This window comes from Scyliorhinus canicula, chromosome 3 (genome assembly GCF_902713615.1).
Source record: "Scyliorhinus canicula chromosome 3, sScyCan1.1, whole genome shotgun sequence".
Lineage (NCBI taxonomy): Eukaryota > Metazoa > Chordata > Chondrichthyes > Carcharhiniformes > Scyliorhinidae > Scyliorhinus > Scyliorhinus canicula.
Window position 1 is genome coordinate 273433111 of NC_052148.1, and position 13611 is coordinate 273446721.

The 13611-nt window shown below is 56.2% G+C and overlaps 1 protein-coding gene across 1 annotated transcript in view; it reads left to right on the forward strand.

The window, feature by feature from the left end:
* LOC119963558 (broad substrate specificity ATP-binding cassette transporter ABCG2-like) overlaps positions 1-13611 on the forward strand; it is a 68943-nt gene that overhangs the window by 26408 nt on the left and 28924 nt on the right. The window contains exons 8-10 of the mRNA XM_038792866.1: positions 762-845; positions 9325-9384; positions 12350-12600. Coding sequence (XP_038648794.1) covers positions 762-845; positions 9325-9384; positions 12350-12600 — 395 coding nt within the window. The remainder of the gene's footprint in view (positions 1-761; positions 846-9324; positions 9385-12349; positions 12601-13611) is intronic.

Genomic DNA, 13611 nt, shown 5'->3' on the forward strand with positions numbered 1-13611 from the left:
CCCAAGGTGCGAGATCTCAGCCCCGTGCCTCGGAGACCCTGAATAAGTGCTGGTTAACATTGGTCTCCACAAACGGGCACTTGGGGGCGGTCTCCCATGTGATCACGGGCCCCTGGGTGGTTGGGCTCTGGGCAGGGTGGAACCCTGGGCATGTGGCACTGCCTGTCTGGCGGGGGCAGTGCCAAGGTACCCATGTGGCATCTTGCCTACGCTGGGGATCAGGCCCGGGATGCCCTGCCCTTATGAGATGGGGTGTGGGGAACTCGAGGACCCCCTCAGCGGTAAGTTGGCAACCGGAGACTGCGGAGGGGTCTCGGGATCGGGGTGTTGTTTAGAAGTGGTGCCCCAACCTCTTCCTGCATTGGCAAGTGGAGCTCCTCATTGCTGGGAATGGGACTGAGTGCAGGCTTGGCTGGGCGTTCATCATCAATGTCCCAGAGTGAAGCAGAGTCGCGTTCGATAGTGGGGCCGTTCCCGGCGCTGGGTAACACCTGGATAAACGCGTTCGACACGGGATTCTGTTTAATTTCTGCCAAGTCGTGCTGATTACAATATGGTAGCACGTGGGTGACCCAGCATTGACTGAAATGTTGGTCCCACCCCCAGCTGACTTTCACCGTGATGACACTCTCTGTTTCGGGCTTCCTCCTGAAAATAATTTCAGTTTCTGGAGTTCATGACGTTGAACAAAAACGGTTACAGATTTGATAATATCTTGTTATCTGTTACGGAATTTAATCTGATTTCTTTCATAAATATAGGATACAAGTTTCAATCTCATGCCAATCCCGTGGATGTTCTCCTTGATATTTTGTGTAAAGTTGCAGAAAATCAAGCGGATTCTGGTACGTAGCAGGTCACCATTCTGACATCGAGCAGAGCTCAATCCTGTTTTACTGCTTCACAGCATTACTGTCTATTCAGCAGAAAGATAATTCCCACTGCATCCACAATGCCTCCCCGCCGCAATCCCCCACCGCATCCTCCCCCGCTGCATTCCCCCACCGCATCCTCCCCGCCGCATTCCCCACTGCATCCTCCCCGCCGCATTCCCCACTGCATCCTCCCCGCCGCATTCCCCCACCGCATCCTCCCCCACCACATCCTCCCCCACCGCATCCACCCCGCTGCATTCCCCCACCGCATCCTCCCCCACCACATTCCCCACCGCATCCTCCCCCACCACATTCCCCACCGCATCCTCCCTGCCGCATTCCCCACCACATTCCCCACCGCATCCTCCCCGCCGCATTCCCCCACCGCATCCTACCCCGCTGCATTCCCCCACCGCATCCTCCCCGCCGCATTCCCCCACCGCATCCTCCCCGCATCCTACCCCGCCGCATTCCCCACCGCATCCTCCCCGCCGTATTCCCCACCGCATCCTCCCCCACCACATTCCCCACCGCATCCTCCCCTGCCGCATTCCCCACCGCATCCTACCCCACCACATCCTCCCCGCTGCATTCCCAGACCACATTCCCCACCGCATCCTCCCCTGCCGCATTCCCCCACCGCATCCTCCCCTGCCGCATTCCCCCACCGCATCCTCCCCGCCGCATTCCCCCACCGCATCCTACCCCGCTGCATTCCCCCACCGCATCCTCCCCGCCGCATTCCCCCACCGCATCCTCCCCGCATCCTACCCCGCCGCATTCCCCACCGCATCCTCCCCGCCGTATTCCCCACCGCATCCTCCCCCACCACATTCCCCACCGCATCCTCCCCTGCCGCATTCCCCACCGCATCCTACCCCACCACATCCTCCCCGCTGCATTCCCAGACCACATTCCCCACCGCATCCTCCCCTGCCGCATTCCCCCACCGCATCCTCCCCTGCCGCATTCCCCCACCGCATCCTCCCCGCCGCATTCCCCCACCGCATCCTCCCCTGCCGCATTCCCCCACCGCATCCTCCCCTGCCGCATTCCCCCACCGCATCCTCCCCCACCGCATCCTCCCCTGCCGCATTCCCCCACCGCATCCTCCCCTGCCGCATTCCCCCACCGCATCCTCCCCTGCCGCATTCCCCCACCGCATCCTCCCCCACCGCATCCTCCCCTGCCGCATTCCCCCACCGCATCCTCCCCTGCCGCATTCCCCCACCGCATCCTACCCCGCTGCATTCCCCACCGCATTCCCCGCCGCATCCTACCCCGCTGCATTCCCCACCGCATCCTCCCCCACCGAATCCTACCCTGCCGCATTCCCCCACCGCATCCTCCCCTGCCGCATTCCCCCACCGCATCCTCCCCCACCGCATTCCCCACCGCACCCTCCCCACCGCATCCTCCCCACCACATTTCCCACCGCATCCTCCCCTGTCGCATTCCCCCACCGCATCCTACCCCGCCGCATTCCCCACCGCATCCTACCCCGCTGCATTCCCCACCACATCCTCCCCGCCGCATTTCCCACCGCATCCTCCACTGCCGCATCCTCCCCTGTCGCATTCCCCCACCGCATCCTACCCCGCCGCATTCCCCACCGCATCCTCCACTGCCGCATCCTCCCCTGTCGCATTCCCCCAACGCATCCTCCCCTGCCGCATTCCCCTACCACATTCCCCAACCGCATCCTCCCCCGCCGCATCCTCCCCGCCGCATCCTCCCCTGCCGCATTCCCTCACTGCATCCCCCCCCCGCCGGATTACCCCACCGCATTCTCCCCCACGACATCTTCCCCGCCGCATTCCCTACCGCATCCTCCCCCGCCGCATTCCCCCACCGTATTCCCCACCGCATCCTACCCCGCTGCATTCCCCACCGCATCCTACCCCGCCGTATTCCCCACCGCATCCTCCCCCGCCGCATTCCCCACCGCATCCTCCCCTGCCGCATTTCCCACCGCATACTCCCCCACGACATCTTCCCCGCCGCATTCCCTACCGCATCCTCCCCCGCCACATTCCCCACCGCATCCTCCCCCGCCGCATTTCCCACCGCATTCTCCCCCACGACATCTTCCCCGCCGCATTCCCTACCGCATCCTCCCCCGCCGCATTTCCCACCGCATCCTCCCCACCGCATTTCCCACCGCATCCTCCCCACCGCATCCTCCCGTCGCATTCCCCCACCGCATCCTCCTCAACCGCATTCCCCACCGCATCCTCCCCCGCCGCATCCTCCCCGCCGCATTCCCCACCGCATCCTCCCCTGCCGCATTTCCCACCGCATCCTCCCCCGCCGCATCCTCCCCGCCGCATTCCCCCACCGCATCCTCCCCGCCGCATCCTCCCCACCGCATCCTCCCCCGCCGCATCCTCCCCGCCGCATTCCCTCACTGCATCCTCCCCCGCCGGATTCCCCCACCGCATTCTCCCCCACGACATCCTCCCCGCCGCATTCCCTACCGCATCATCCCCCGCCGCATCCTCCCCTGCCGCATTCCCCACCGCATCCTCCCCCGCCGCATCCTCCCCCGCCGCATCCTCCACCGCATCCTCCCCCACTGCATCCTCCCCCACCACATTCCCCACCGCATCCTACCCCGCCGCATTCCCCACCGCATCCTCCACCGCATCCTCCCCTGCTGCATTTCCCACCGCATCCTCCCCGCCGCATTCCCTCACTGCATCCTCCCCCACCGCATTCCCCCACCGCATTCCCCACCGCCGCATTCCCCCACCCCATCCTCCCCACCGCATGCTCCCCTGCCGCATTCCCCCACCGTATGCTCCCCTGCCGCATTCCCCCACCGCATTCCCCCACCGCATTCCCCCACCGCATTCCCCACCGCCGCATTCCACCACCACCACATCCAACCCTGCCGCTGGAGTTTGCTCAGTGGGGTTAGCATGTAACCTTTCACATTTGAACCCAGGTTCTGATCTATCCAATGAAGTCTGCCCGCTGACCGTATTCAATTTGGAATCAGTTCAATTTGGAATGTGCTCTCTCCTGCCCCAAACACACACCCGTTTTAAATTTCTCATCTTGTTTTGAATCCATCCATGACATTTCCCCTCCCCATCTCTGTAACCTCCTTCAGCCCAACAAGCTTCTGCGATCCCTCCAATTCCAGCTTCAGGAGCATCCCTGACAATAATAGTTCCATCACACTGTTTACGGTGCTATATAAATGCAAGTTCTTCATTTTCAACAATCCCAGGCCAGCAACACAACACTGCCCGGAGACTGCACAACCTGGCAATGCTTGCTCAGAGATTGCAGCATAGTCAATCTGGGGTGGATACAGTGCCGTATTGGTGCTGAATGGGTCTGGGGGTGGATACAGTGCCGTATTGGTGCTGGGTGGGTCTGGGGGTGGATATAGTGCTGTACTGGTGCTGTATGGGTCTGGGGGGGTGGATACAGTGCCGTATTGGTGCTGTATGGGTCTGGGGGGGGGGGGGGTGGATACAGTGCCGTATTGGTGTGTATGGGTCTGGGGGGGGGGTGGATACAGTGCTGTATTGGTGCTGTATGGGTCTGGGGGGGGGGTGGATACAGTGCCGTATTGGTGTGTATGGGTCTGGGGGGTGGTGGATACAGTGCCGTATTGGTGCTGTGTGGGTCTGGGGGTGGATACAGTGCCGTATTCGTGCTGTATGGGTCTGGGGGGGTGGATACAGTGCTGTATTGGTGCTGTATGGGTTGGGGGGGGGGGGTGGATACAGTGCCGTATTGGTGCTGTATGGGTCTGGGGGGGGGATACAGTGCTGTATTGGTGTATATGGGTCTGGGGGGGGGGGGGGGGGGGTGGATACAGTGCCGTATTGGTGCTGTATGGGTCTGGGGGGTGGATACTGTGCCGTATTGGTGTGTATGGGTCTGGGGGGGTGGATACAGTGCCGTATTGGTGTGTATGGGTCTGGGGGGGGGAAAACAGTGCTGTATTGGTGCTGTATGGGTTTGGGGGGGGGGGGTGGATACAGTGCCGTATTGGTGCTGTATGGGTCTGGGGGGGGGGGAGGGATACAGTGCTGTATTGGTGTATATGGGTCTGGGGGGGGTGGGGGGGGGTGGATACAGTGCCGTATTGGTGCTGTATGGGTCGGGGGGGGGGGGGTGGATACAGTGCCGTATTGGTGTGTATGGGTCTGGGGGGGTGGATACAGTGCTGTATTGGTGCTGTATGGGTCGGGGGGGGGGTGGATACAGTGCCGTATTGGTGCTGTGTGGGTCTGGGGGGTGGATACAGTGCCGTATTGGTGCTGTGTGGGTCTGGGGGGTGGATACAGTGCCGTATTGGTGCTGTATGGGTCCGGGGGGGGGGGGGGGGGTGGTGTATACAGTGCCGTATTGGTGCTGTGTGGGTCTGGGGGGGGGTGGATACAGTGCCGTATTGGTGCTGTGTGGGTCTGGGGGGTGGATACAGTGCTGTATTGGTGCTGTGTGGGTCTGGGGTGGTGGATACAGTGCCGTATTGGTGCTGTGTGGGTCTGGGGGTGGATACAGTGCCGTATTGGTGCTGTATGGGTCTGGGGGGGTGGATACAGTGCTGTATTGGTGCTGTATGGGTTTGGGGGGGGGGGTGGATACAGTGCCGTATTGGTGCTGTATGGGTCTGGGGGGGGGATACAGTGCTGTATTGGTGTATATGGGTCTGGGGGGGGTGGGGGGGGGGTGGATACAGTGCCGTATTGGTGCTGTATGGGTCTGGGGGGTGGATACTGTGCCGTATTGGTGTGTATGGGTCTGGGGGGGTGGATACAGTGCCGTATTGGTGTGTATGGGTCTGGGGGGGTGGATACAGTGCCGTATTGGTGTGTATGGGTCTGGGGGGGTGGATACAGTGCTGTATTGGTGCTGTATGGGTTTGGGGGGGGGGTGGATACAGTGCCGTATTGGTGCTGTATGGGTCTGGGGGGGGGGGAGGGATACAGTGCTGTATTGGTGTATATGGGTCTGGGGGGGGTGGGGGGGGGGGGTGGATACAGTGCCGTATTGGTGTGTATGGGTCTGGGGGGGTGGATACAGTGCTGTATTGGTGCTGTATGGGTCGGGGGGGGGGTGGATACAGTGCCGTATTGGTGCTGTGTGGGTCTGGGGGGTGGATACAGTGCCGTATTGGTGCTGTGTGGGTCTGGGGGGTGGATACAGTGCCGTATTGGTGCTGTATGGGTCCGGGGGGGGGGGGGGGGGGTGGTGTATACAGTGCCGTATTGGTGCTGTGTGGGTCTGGGGGGGGGTGGATACAGTGCCGTATTGGTGCTGTGTGGGTCTGGGGGGTGGATACAGTGCTGTATTGGTGCTGTGTGGGTCTGGGGTGGTGGATACAGTGCCGTATTGGTGCTGTATGGGTCTGGGGGGGTGGATACAGTGCCGTATTGGTGCTGTGTGGGTCTGGGGGGGGGGTGGATACAGTGCCGTATTGGTGCTGTGTGGGTCTGGGGTGGTGGATACAGTGCCGTATTGGTGCTGTATGGGTCTGGGGGGGGGGGTGGATACAGTGCCGTATTGGTGCTGTGTGGGTCTGGGGGGGGGGGGTGGATACAGTGCCGTATTGGTGCTGTATGGGTCTGGGGGGGGGGGGGGGGGTGGATACAGTGCCGTATTGGTGCTGTATGGGTCTGGGGGGTGGATACAGTGCCGTATTGGTGCTGTATGGGTCTGGGGGGGTGGATACAGTGCCGTATTGGTGTGTATGGGTCTGGGGGGGTGGATACAGTGCCGTATTGGTGTGTATGGGTCTGGGGGGGTGGATACAGTGCTGTATTGGTGCTGTATGGGTTTGGGGGGGGGGGGGTGGATACAGTGCCGTATTGGTGCTGTATGGGTCTGGGGGGGGGGGGGGGATACAGTGCTGTATTGGTGTATATGGGTCTGGGGGGGGTGGGGGGGGGGGTGGATACAGTGCCGTATTGGTGCTGTATGGGTCGGGGGGGGGGTGGATACAGTGCCGTATTGGTGTGTATGGGTCTGGGGGGGTGGATACAGTGCTGTATTGGTGCTGTATGGGTCGGGGGGGGGGGTGGATACAGTGCCGTATTGGTGCTGTGTGTGTCTGGGGGGTGGATACAGTGCCGTATTGGTGCTGTGTGGGTCTGGGGGGTGGATACAGTGCCGTATTGGTGCTGTATGAGTCCGGGGGGGGGGGGGGGGGGGGGGGGGGGGTGGGGGTGTATACAGTGCCGTATTGGTGCTGTGTGGGTCTGGGGGGTGGATACAGTGCTGTATTGGTGCTGTATGGGTCTGGGGGTGGATACAGTGCCGTATTGGTGCTGTGTGGGTCTGGGGTGGTGGATACAGTGCCGTATTGGTGCTGTGAGGGTCTGGGGGTGGATACAGTGCCGTATTGGTGCTGTATGGGTCTGGGGGGGTGGATACAGTGCCGTATTGGTGCTGTGTGGGTCTGGGGGGGGGGGTGGATACAGTGCCGTATTGGTGTGTATGGGTCTGGGGGGGTGGATACAGTGCCGTATTGGTGCTGTATGGGTCTGGGGGGATGGATACAGTCCGTATTGGTGCTGTGTGGGTCTGGGGTGGTGGATACAGTGCCGTATTGGTGCTGTATGGGTCTGGGGGGGGGGGGGGGGGTGGATACAGTGCCGTATTGGTGCTGTATGGGTCTGGGGGGGGGGGGTGGATACAGTGCCGTATTGGTGCTGTGTGGGTCTGGGGGGATGGATACAGTGCCGTATTGGTGCTGTATGGGTCTGGGGGGTGGATACAGTGCCGTATTGGTGCTGTATGGGTCTGGGGGGGGTGGATACAGTGCCGTATTGGTGTGTATGGGTCTGGGGGTGGATACAGTGCCGTATTGGTGCTGTGTGGGTCTGGGGGGGGGTGGATACAGTGCCGTATTGGTGCTGTATGGGTCTGGGGGGTGGATACAGTGCCGTATTGGTGCTGTATGGGTCTGGGGGGGTGGATACAGTGCCGTATTGGTGCTGTATGGGTCTGGGGGGATGGATACAGTGCCGTATTGGTGCTGTATGGGTCTGGGGGGGGGGGGGTGGGTGGATACAGTGCCGTATTGGTGCTGTGTGGGTCTGGGGGGGGGTGGAAACAGTGCCATATTGGTGCTGTATGGGTCTGGGGGGATGGATACAGTGCCGTATTGGTGCTGTATGGGTCTGGGGGGATGGATACAGTGCCGTATTGGTGCTGTATGGGTCTGGGGGTTGGATACAGTGCCGTATTGGTGCTGTATGGGTCTGGGGGGGTGGATACAGTGCCATATTGGTGCTGTGTGGGTCTGGGGGGTGGATACAGTGCTGTATTGGTGCTGTATGGGTCTGGGGGGGGGGGGGGGGGGGTGGGGGGGGGGTGGTGGATACAGTGCTGTATTGGTGCTGTATGGGTCTGGGGGGGTGGATACAGTGCCGTATTGGTGCTGGAGGATGGTTCTCAAGCTTTACCTGGCCTGAGAGTCTTTAACAAGGACGACACAGGAAATGAAAGTGTTCCATTTCCTCGCACTGATAGAATGAAATGGCATAGAAAGAGGCCACTCCGTCCACCCTGTCTGTGCTGGATTATAAAAGAGTTTTCCCATTGTCACCTTCCACTGCTCTTCACCATAACCCTGAATTTTTTTCTTCCTTTTTATGTATTAATCCAATTAATTTTTTGAATTATTATTGAATCTGCTTCTGTCACACTTTCAATGAGCACGTTGCAGATCGTCATAAATTGCTGCATTTCATTTTTTTTAAAAAATCTCCCCATTACCCCCCCTGGATTTTTCTGCAAGTTGTTTTAAATGTTTGTCTGGTTCCCCATCCTCCCACCAGCGAAAGCACTTTCAAAATCCTTCGTAACTGTGAACCCCGCTGTTAAATTTCACCTTGACCGTATCTCCCCGGTGTCTGTAAAAACTGAACCATTCTCAATCGAGACCAGAGTCTTTCCACAGCAATACAGTCCGTACTGAGTCAATGAGCCTCCTGCAGAGAGCTGGCAGAATATTCCAGTGCAAATGGTAAAATGAAGAAAGAAATTGAAATGCCGCATGAAACGTGGTTTTACTTTCAGGAGTGGGCACAGTCAGAAGTTTTACAACATCAGGTTAAAGTCCAGTAGGTTTCTTTGGAATCACTAGCTTTCGGAGGGTAGCTCCTTCATTGGGTGAATCCTGAACATGTTGTTGGATTGAATTATGTATTCTACTTGAAGGCAGTGGATAACGTACCCTAGTTTTTCTTGAGAAGGTTGAATGGGTGAAGTAGAAGAGGCCATTCATCCCTGCAGCCTGTTCCGCCACTCAATCGGATCCCAGGTGATCTGTGTTCCAACGGCATGTACTATTCCTGCCTCCACAATCCCTAAAACCCTCGCCCAGCTTGTTGAGCTTCAGTTTCGAAAATTTGAATTGAAATCGTTGGGCCAATGGCCATTCCTCTGCCATGTTTTCTTATATTCTGAACCTTTCTTCCAGGTTTTCCCAAGCTTCCCGCAACCCCTGAGACCCATCACTGTTTCAGTATGGAAACGGAAAGTAAGTTATTGAAAACATGTTTTTCGGGTATCGATGGTAGATCACATCAGATCAGCTGACTCTGTGCTCGGAATGGCCCTCCGTACTATCCCAATTATACTGCTCTCTTTCACAAACCCCCCCCCCCCCACCTCCAAATAAAGTCTTTGCCACTGCCTCCTCAGGAAAAATGCAGTGGTACTTACATTTAGATAGCACCTGGACATCCCAAAGTATTCGTTAGACAATGAAGTTCTTTTTGAAGTGTAGTCACTGTCCATCTACAAGATTATGAGGGGCATGGACAGAGTGGATGGTCAGAAGCTTTTTCCCAGGGTGGAAGAGTCAATTACTAGGGGGCATAGGTTTAAGGTGCGAGGGGCAAGGTTCAGAGGAGATATATGAGGCAAGTTTTTTTACACAGAGGGTAGTGGGTGCCTGGAACTCGCTGCCGGAGGAGGGGGTGGAAGCAGGGATGATAGCGACGTTTAAGGGGCATCTTGACAAATACATGAATAGGATGGGAATAGAGGGATACGGACCTCGGAAGTGTAGGGGTTTTAGGTTAGAAGGGCAGCATGGTCGGTGCAGGCTTGGAGGGCCGAAGGGCCTGTTCCTCTGCTATACTTGGCTGGCAATGTGTGCACAGCAAGATCCCACAAATGACAAGCTCATCTGCTCTTGTGATTTAGATTTGAGTGGTAAATACTGACCAGGACACCGAGAGGGGTCCTTTGCTCTTTGTCAAAATTACTCCCAACAGTGCAGCACTCCCTCCCGCAGTACTGCGCTGGGGGAGTACATTTCTGTGCTCAAGCCCTGGAATGGGATTCAAATCCACAATCTCCAGACTCAAGAGCAGGAGCGTTGCCAACTGAGCTGGATTTTCACACACCGAATGCCTGCACTGGGACATTCTTTACAATTACGGTGCTGCGCTCGTGGTGAACCTGGCACATGATCCGTCAGTTTTGACATTCATGGGGCCGAATTTTCCCTGTCTCTCCAGCTCTTCCTGTGGGAAGTCACAAAGTATTCCCAGGACAAAAGTAAAGTAGGGGAAGGCAGCCACTTAGAGTCACTACATACCAGGTGGGGCACAGAAGCTGCAACCTAACGTTAGTGACAGCACTTTTATCAGATAATAACACCCAAGCACTTTCCCTATTACACTGGGCAGTGCCTCGTTAAGAGAATTCTCACCTAAATTACACATTGGGAAGCTGATAGTCTGCACCTTGAGGTTGGAGGATCTCAGAGGGACAAACAGCAGCTTTTAATTTCATACATTGCTGTACAGACTATTACTGGGCCAATTGACACAGGGGTTCTCAGGATAAGGGGTTGGACATTTTGGGGTCAGGTGAGAGACACAATTCACCCAGAACATGGCTTGTGTCACTTCGGGTGAGTTTGGCAGGGTGTTCCCCATTGGCTTTTGGGTACAATTCACTCACACTTGTGGTGATATGCCTGGAGATAATATTACACGTACTCAGCAGTGTAACCTCCTACCAGCAGGCGGCGTAGGGTATAAGTCACGCCACATCCGGCTATCTCCAGAAGGTTGTAAGGCATACATGAGGACAGTCACACATAAGAGTAATTCCAGGAGAGTCTAAAGTTACTCTATGATAACTTGGTCTGTACCGTCCCACATGTACATTAATAAATACTCATTCTGGCTAAGTCACCAGCAGTTCTGTAGATTCATTGCTCGACAAGAACAGGAGACACAGCACTAAGTGATTTTTGGTGCTTGGGGAGTTTTTCCCGGTCAAGTCCACACTGAGGAACTATTCAGCGGTGGGGATCTGAACTCATTGTCCAGCACATCCGAGATCGGAGCGCCCGATCTCTAAATGAACTTGAGGGTCCCTCACACCCCCTCTCATGGACATGGCCAACACCCCTCATCCTTGACCTCCCGAGGGGCAACCTCTTCCTTCTGCCCCCCCCCCCCCCCAATCACGAAAGGTCCACGTGAGTCCCCACCCAGGCATGAGCGTGACCCTGCCTCACATTCATCATCATTGTGGGCATTAGCCCCTCCCCCACCCACCCCCGAAGTGAGTATACCCCATTATGAGATCGCTGAGGACCACTCCACCTCTAGGCCCCCCCTCCCTTTCTGTACTCCCCCCTTTCATGTGCATAGCCCCCCCCCCTCACTGTACTCCCCCCTTTCATGTGCATAGCCCCCCCCCCAAGCCCAGCCCCTTAGCAGTGCCACCCTGGCATTGGTATCCAGATACTGCCCTGACACCCTGGCAGTGACAACCTGGTATCCTGGCCAGGTGGCAGGTTGGTACTGCCAGGGAGCCCATGTGCCAGGGGGTGTAGCAGGGCACATGGGAGTCTCCAATGGCCACTAAGATCCCCGCAGTGTTGGTCACGCCTGATCTCCGCCTGTGATACCCGGATGAGGCATTGCCGTTGTGGTCCGTGACTCCCGGACCTCCATATTTCGATGAGTCTAATGGCTCATTGAAATATCATTGCCTGGATCACGTCCAGCAAAGGCATTAACCAGATCGTCCCGGGCGCCACAGGCCGGGTCCCTTGCACACGGTTTTGCGCCCAACGCAAAGCCCCTTTTGGGCCTCATCCGGTGGAAGGGACTAGCGCTGTACGTAAAGCGATGGGAAAATCACGCCTCGGGTGACTTTTTCCTTACTTGGAGGCTGTGAATGTTTGGAATTCTCTATCCCAGAGGGTTGTGGGTGCTCAGTTGATGAATATATTCAAAACGGAGAAAATAAATGTTAACGCAGCAAGTTGTTATGATCCAGAATTCACTGCCTGACAGGAGAGGGAGAGTTTCAAATGAGAGATTTGGATATAGAGGTGAAGAAGGAAAGGTCAGCGGGTTCAGAGATCAGGCGGGGGTTAGATCGATCATTTCGAGGCTTCCTGTGCTCTCCGAGTCTATGAAGTGCAAATCTCATTGTAACGTCCGTAGTTATTTTCCAACATTTCAATGTAGATTTTGAAAGTGCTGACAAGGAGACTGCTCCCACTGCCTGTTCCAGATTGGCGTGTACCTATCTCGCATCGTCATATTTCAAGGAGCTGCTGTTGGAATTGGAAAAACTGTCGTCTTATAGCAGGTTGCAGCAGATGATTCTCTCCCAGCAACAAATCGCACGCACAACATCCTTCTTCCACCAGTTGAACTGGCTATGTAAACGGATATTCAAGAAGTACCTGAGTGACCCCCGCATCCCAATTTTGACGGTAAGATTCAGCGGAGATTCCTTGTGTCTATTCACATAGATGATTATGGAGTTGGGGACCAAGGGCAATGGGTCCAAGTTTGCAGATGACACGAAGATGAGTGGAAAAGCAAAAAGTGCAGAGGATACCCGAAGTCTGCAGAGGGATTTGGATAGGTTAAGTGAATGGGCTCGGGTCTGGCAGATGGAATACAATGTTGACAAATGTGAGGTTATCCATTTTTGTAGGAATAACAGCAAAAGGGATCATTATTTAAATGATAAAATATTAAAGCATGCTGCTGTGCAGAGAGACCTGGGTGTGCTAGTGCACGAGTCGCTAAAAGTTGGTTTACAGGTGCAACAGGTGATTAAGGCGGCGAATGGAATTTTGTCCTTCATTGCTAGAGGGATGGAGTTTAAGACTAGGGAGGTTATGCTGCAATTGTATAAGGTGTTAGTGCGGCCACACCTGGAGTATTGTGTTCAGTTTTGGTCTCCTTACTTGAGAAAGGGCGTACTGGCGCTGGAGGGTGTGCAGAGGAGATTCACTAGGTTAATCCCAGAGCTGAAGGGGTTGGATTACGAGGAGAGGTTGAGTAGACTGGGACTGTACTTGTTGGAATTTAGAAGGATGAAGGGGGATCTTATAGAAACATATAAAATTATGATGGGAATAGATAGGATAGATGCGGACAGGTTGTTTCCATCGGCGGGTGAAAGCAGAACTAGGGGGCATAGCCTCAAAATAAGGGGAAGTAGATTTAGGACTGAGTTTAGGAGGAACTTCTTCACCCAAAGGGTTGTGAATCTATGGAATTACTTGCCCAATGAAGCAGTAGAGGCTCCTTCATTGAATGTTTTTAAGATAAAGATAGATAGTTTTTTGAAGAGTAAAGGGATTAAGGGTTATGGTGTTCGGGCCGGAAAGTGGAGCTGAGTCCACAAAAGATCAGCCATGATCTCATTGAATGGCAAAGCAGGCTCGAGGGGCCAGATGGCCGACTCCTGCTCCCAGTTCTTATGTTCTTAT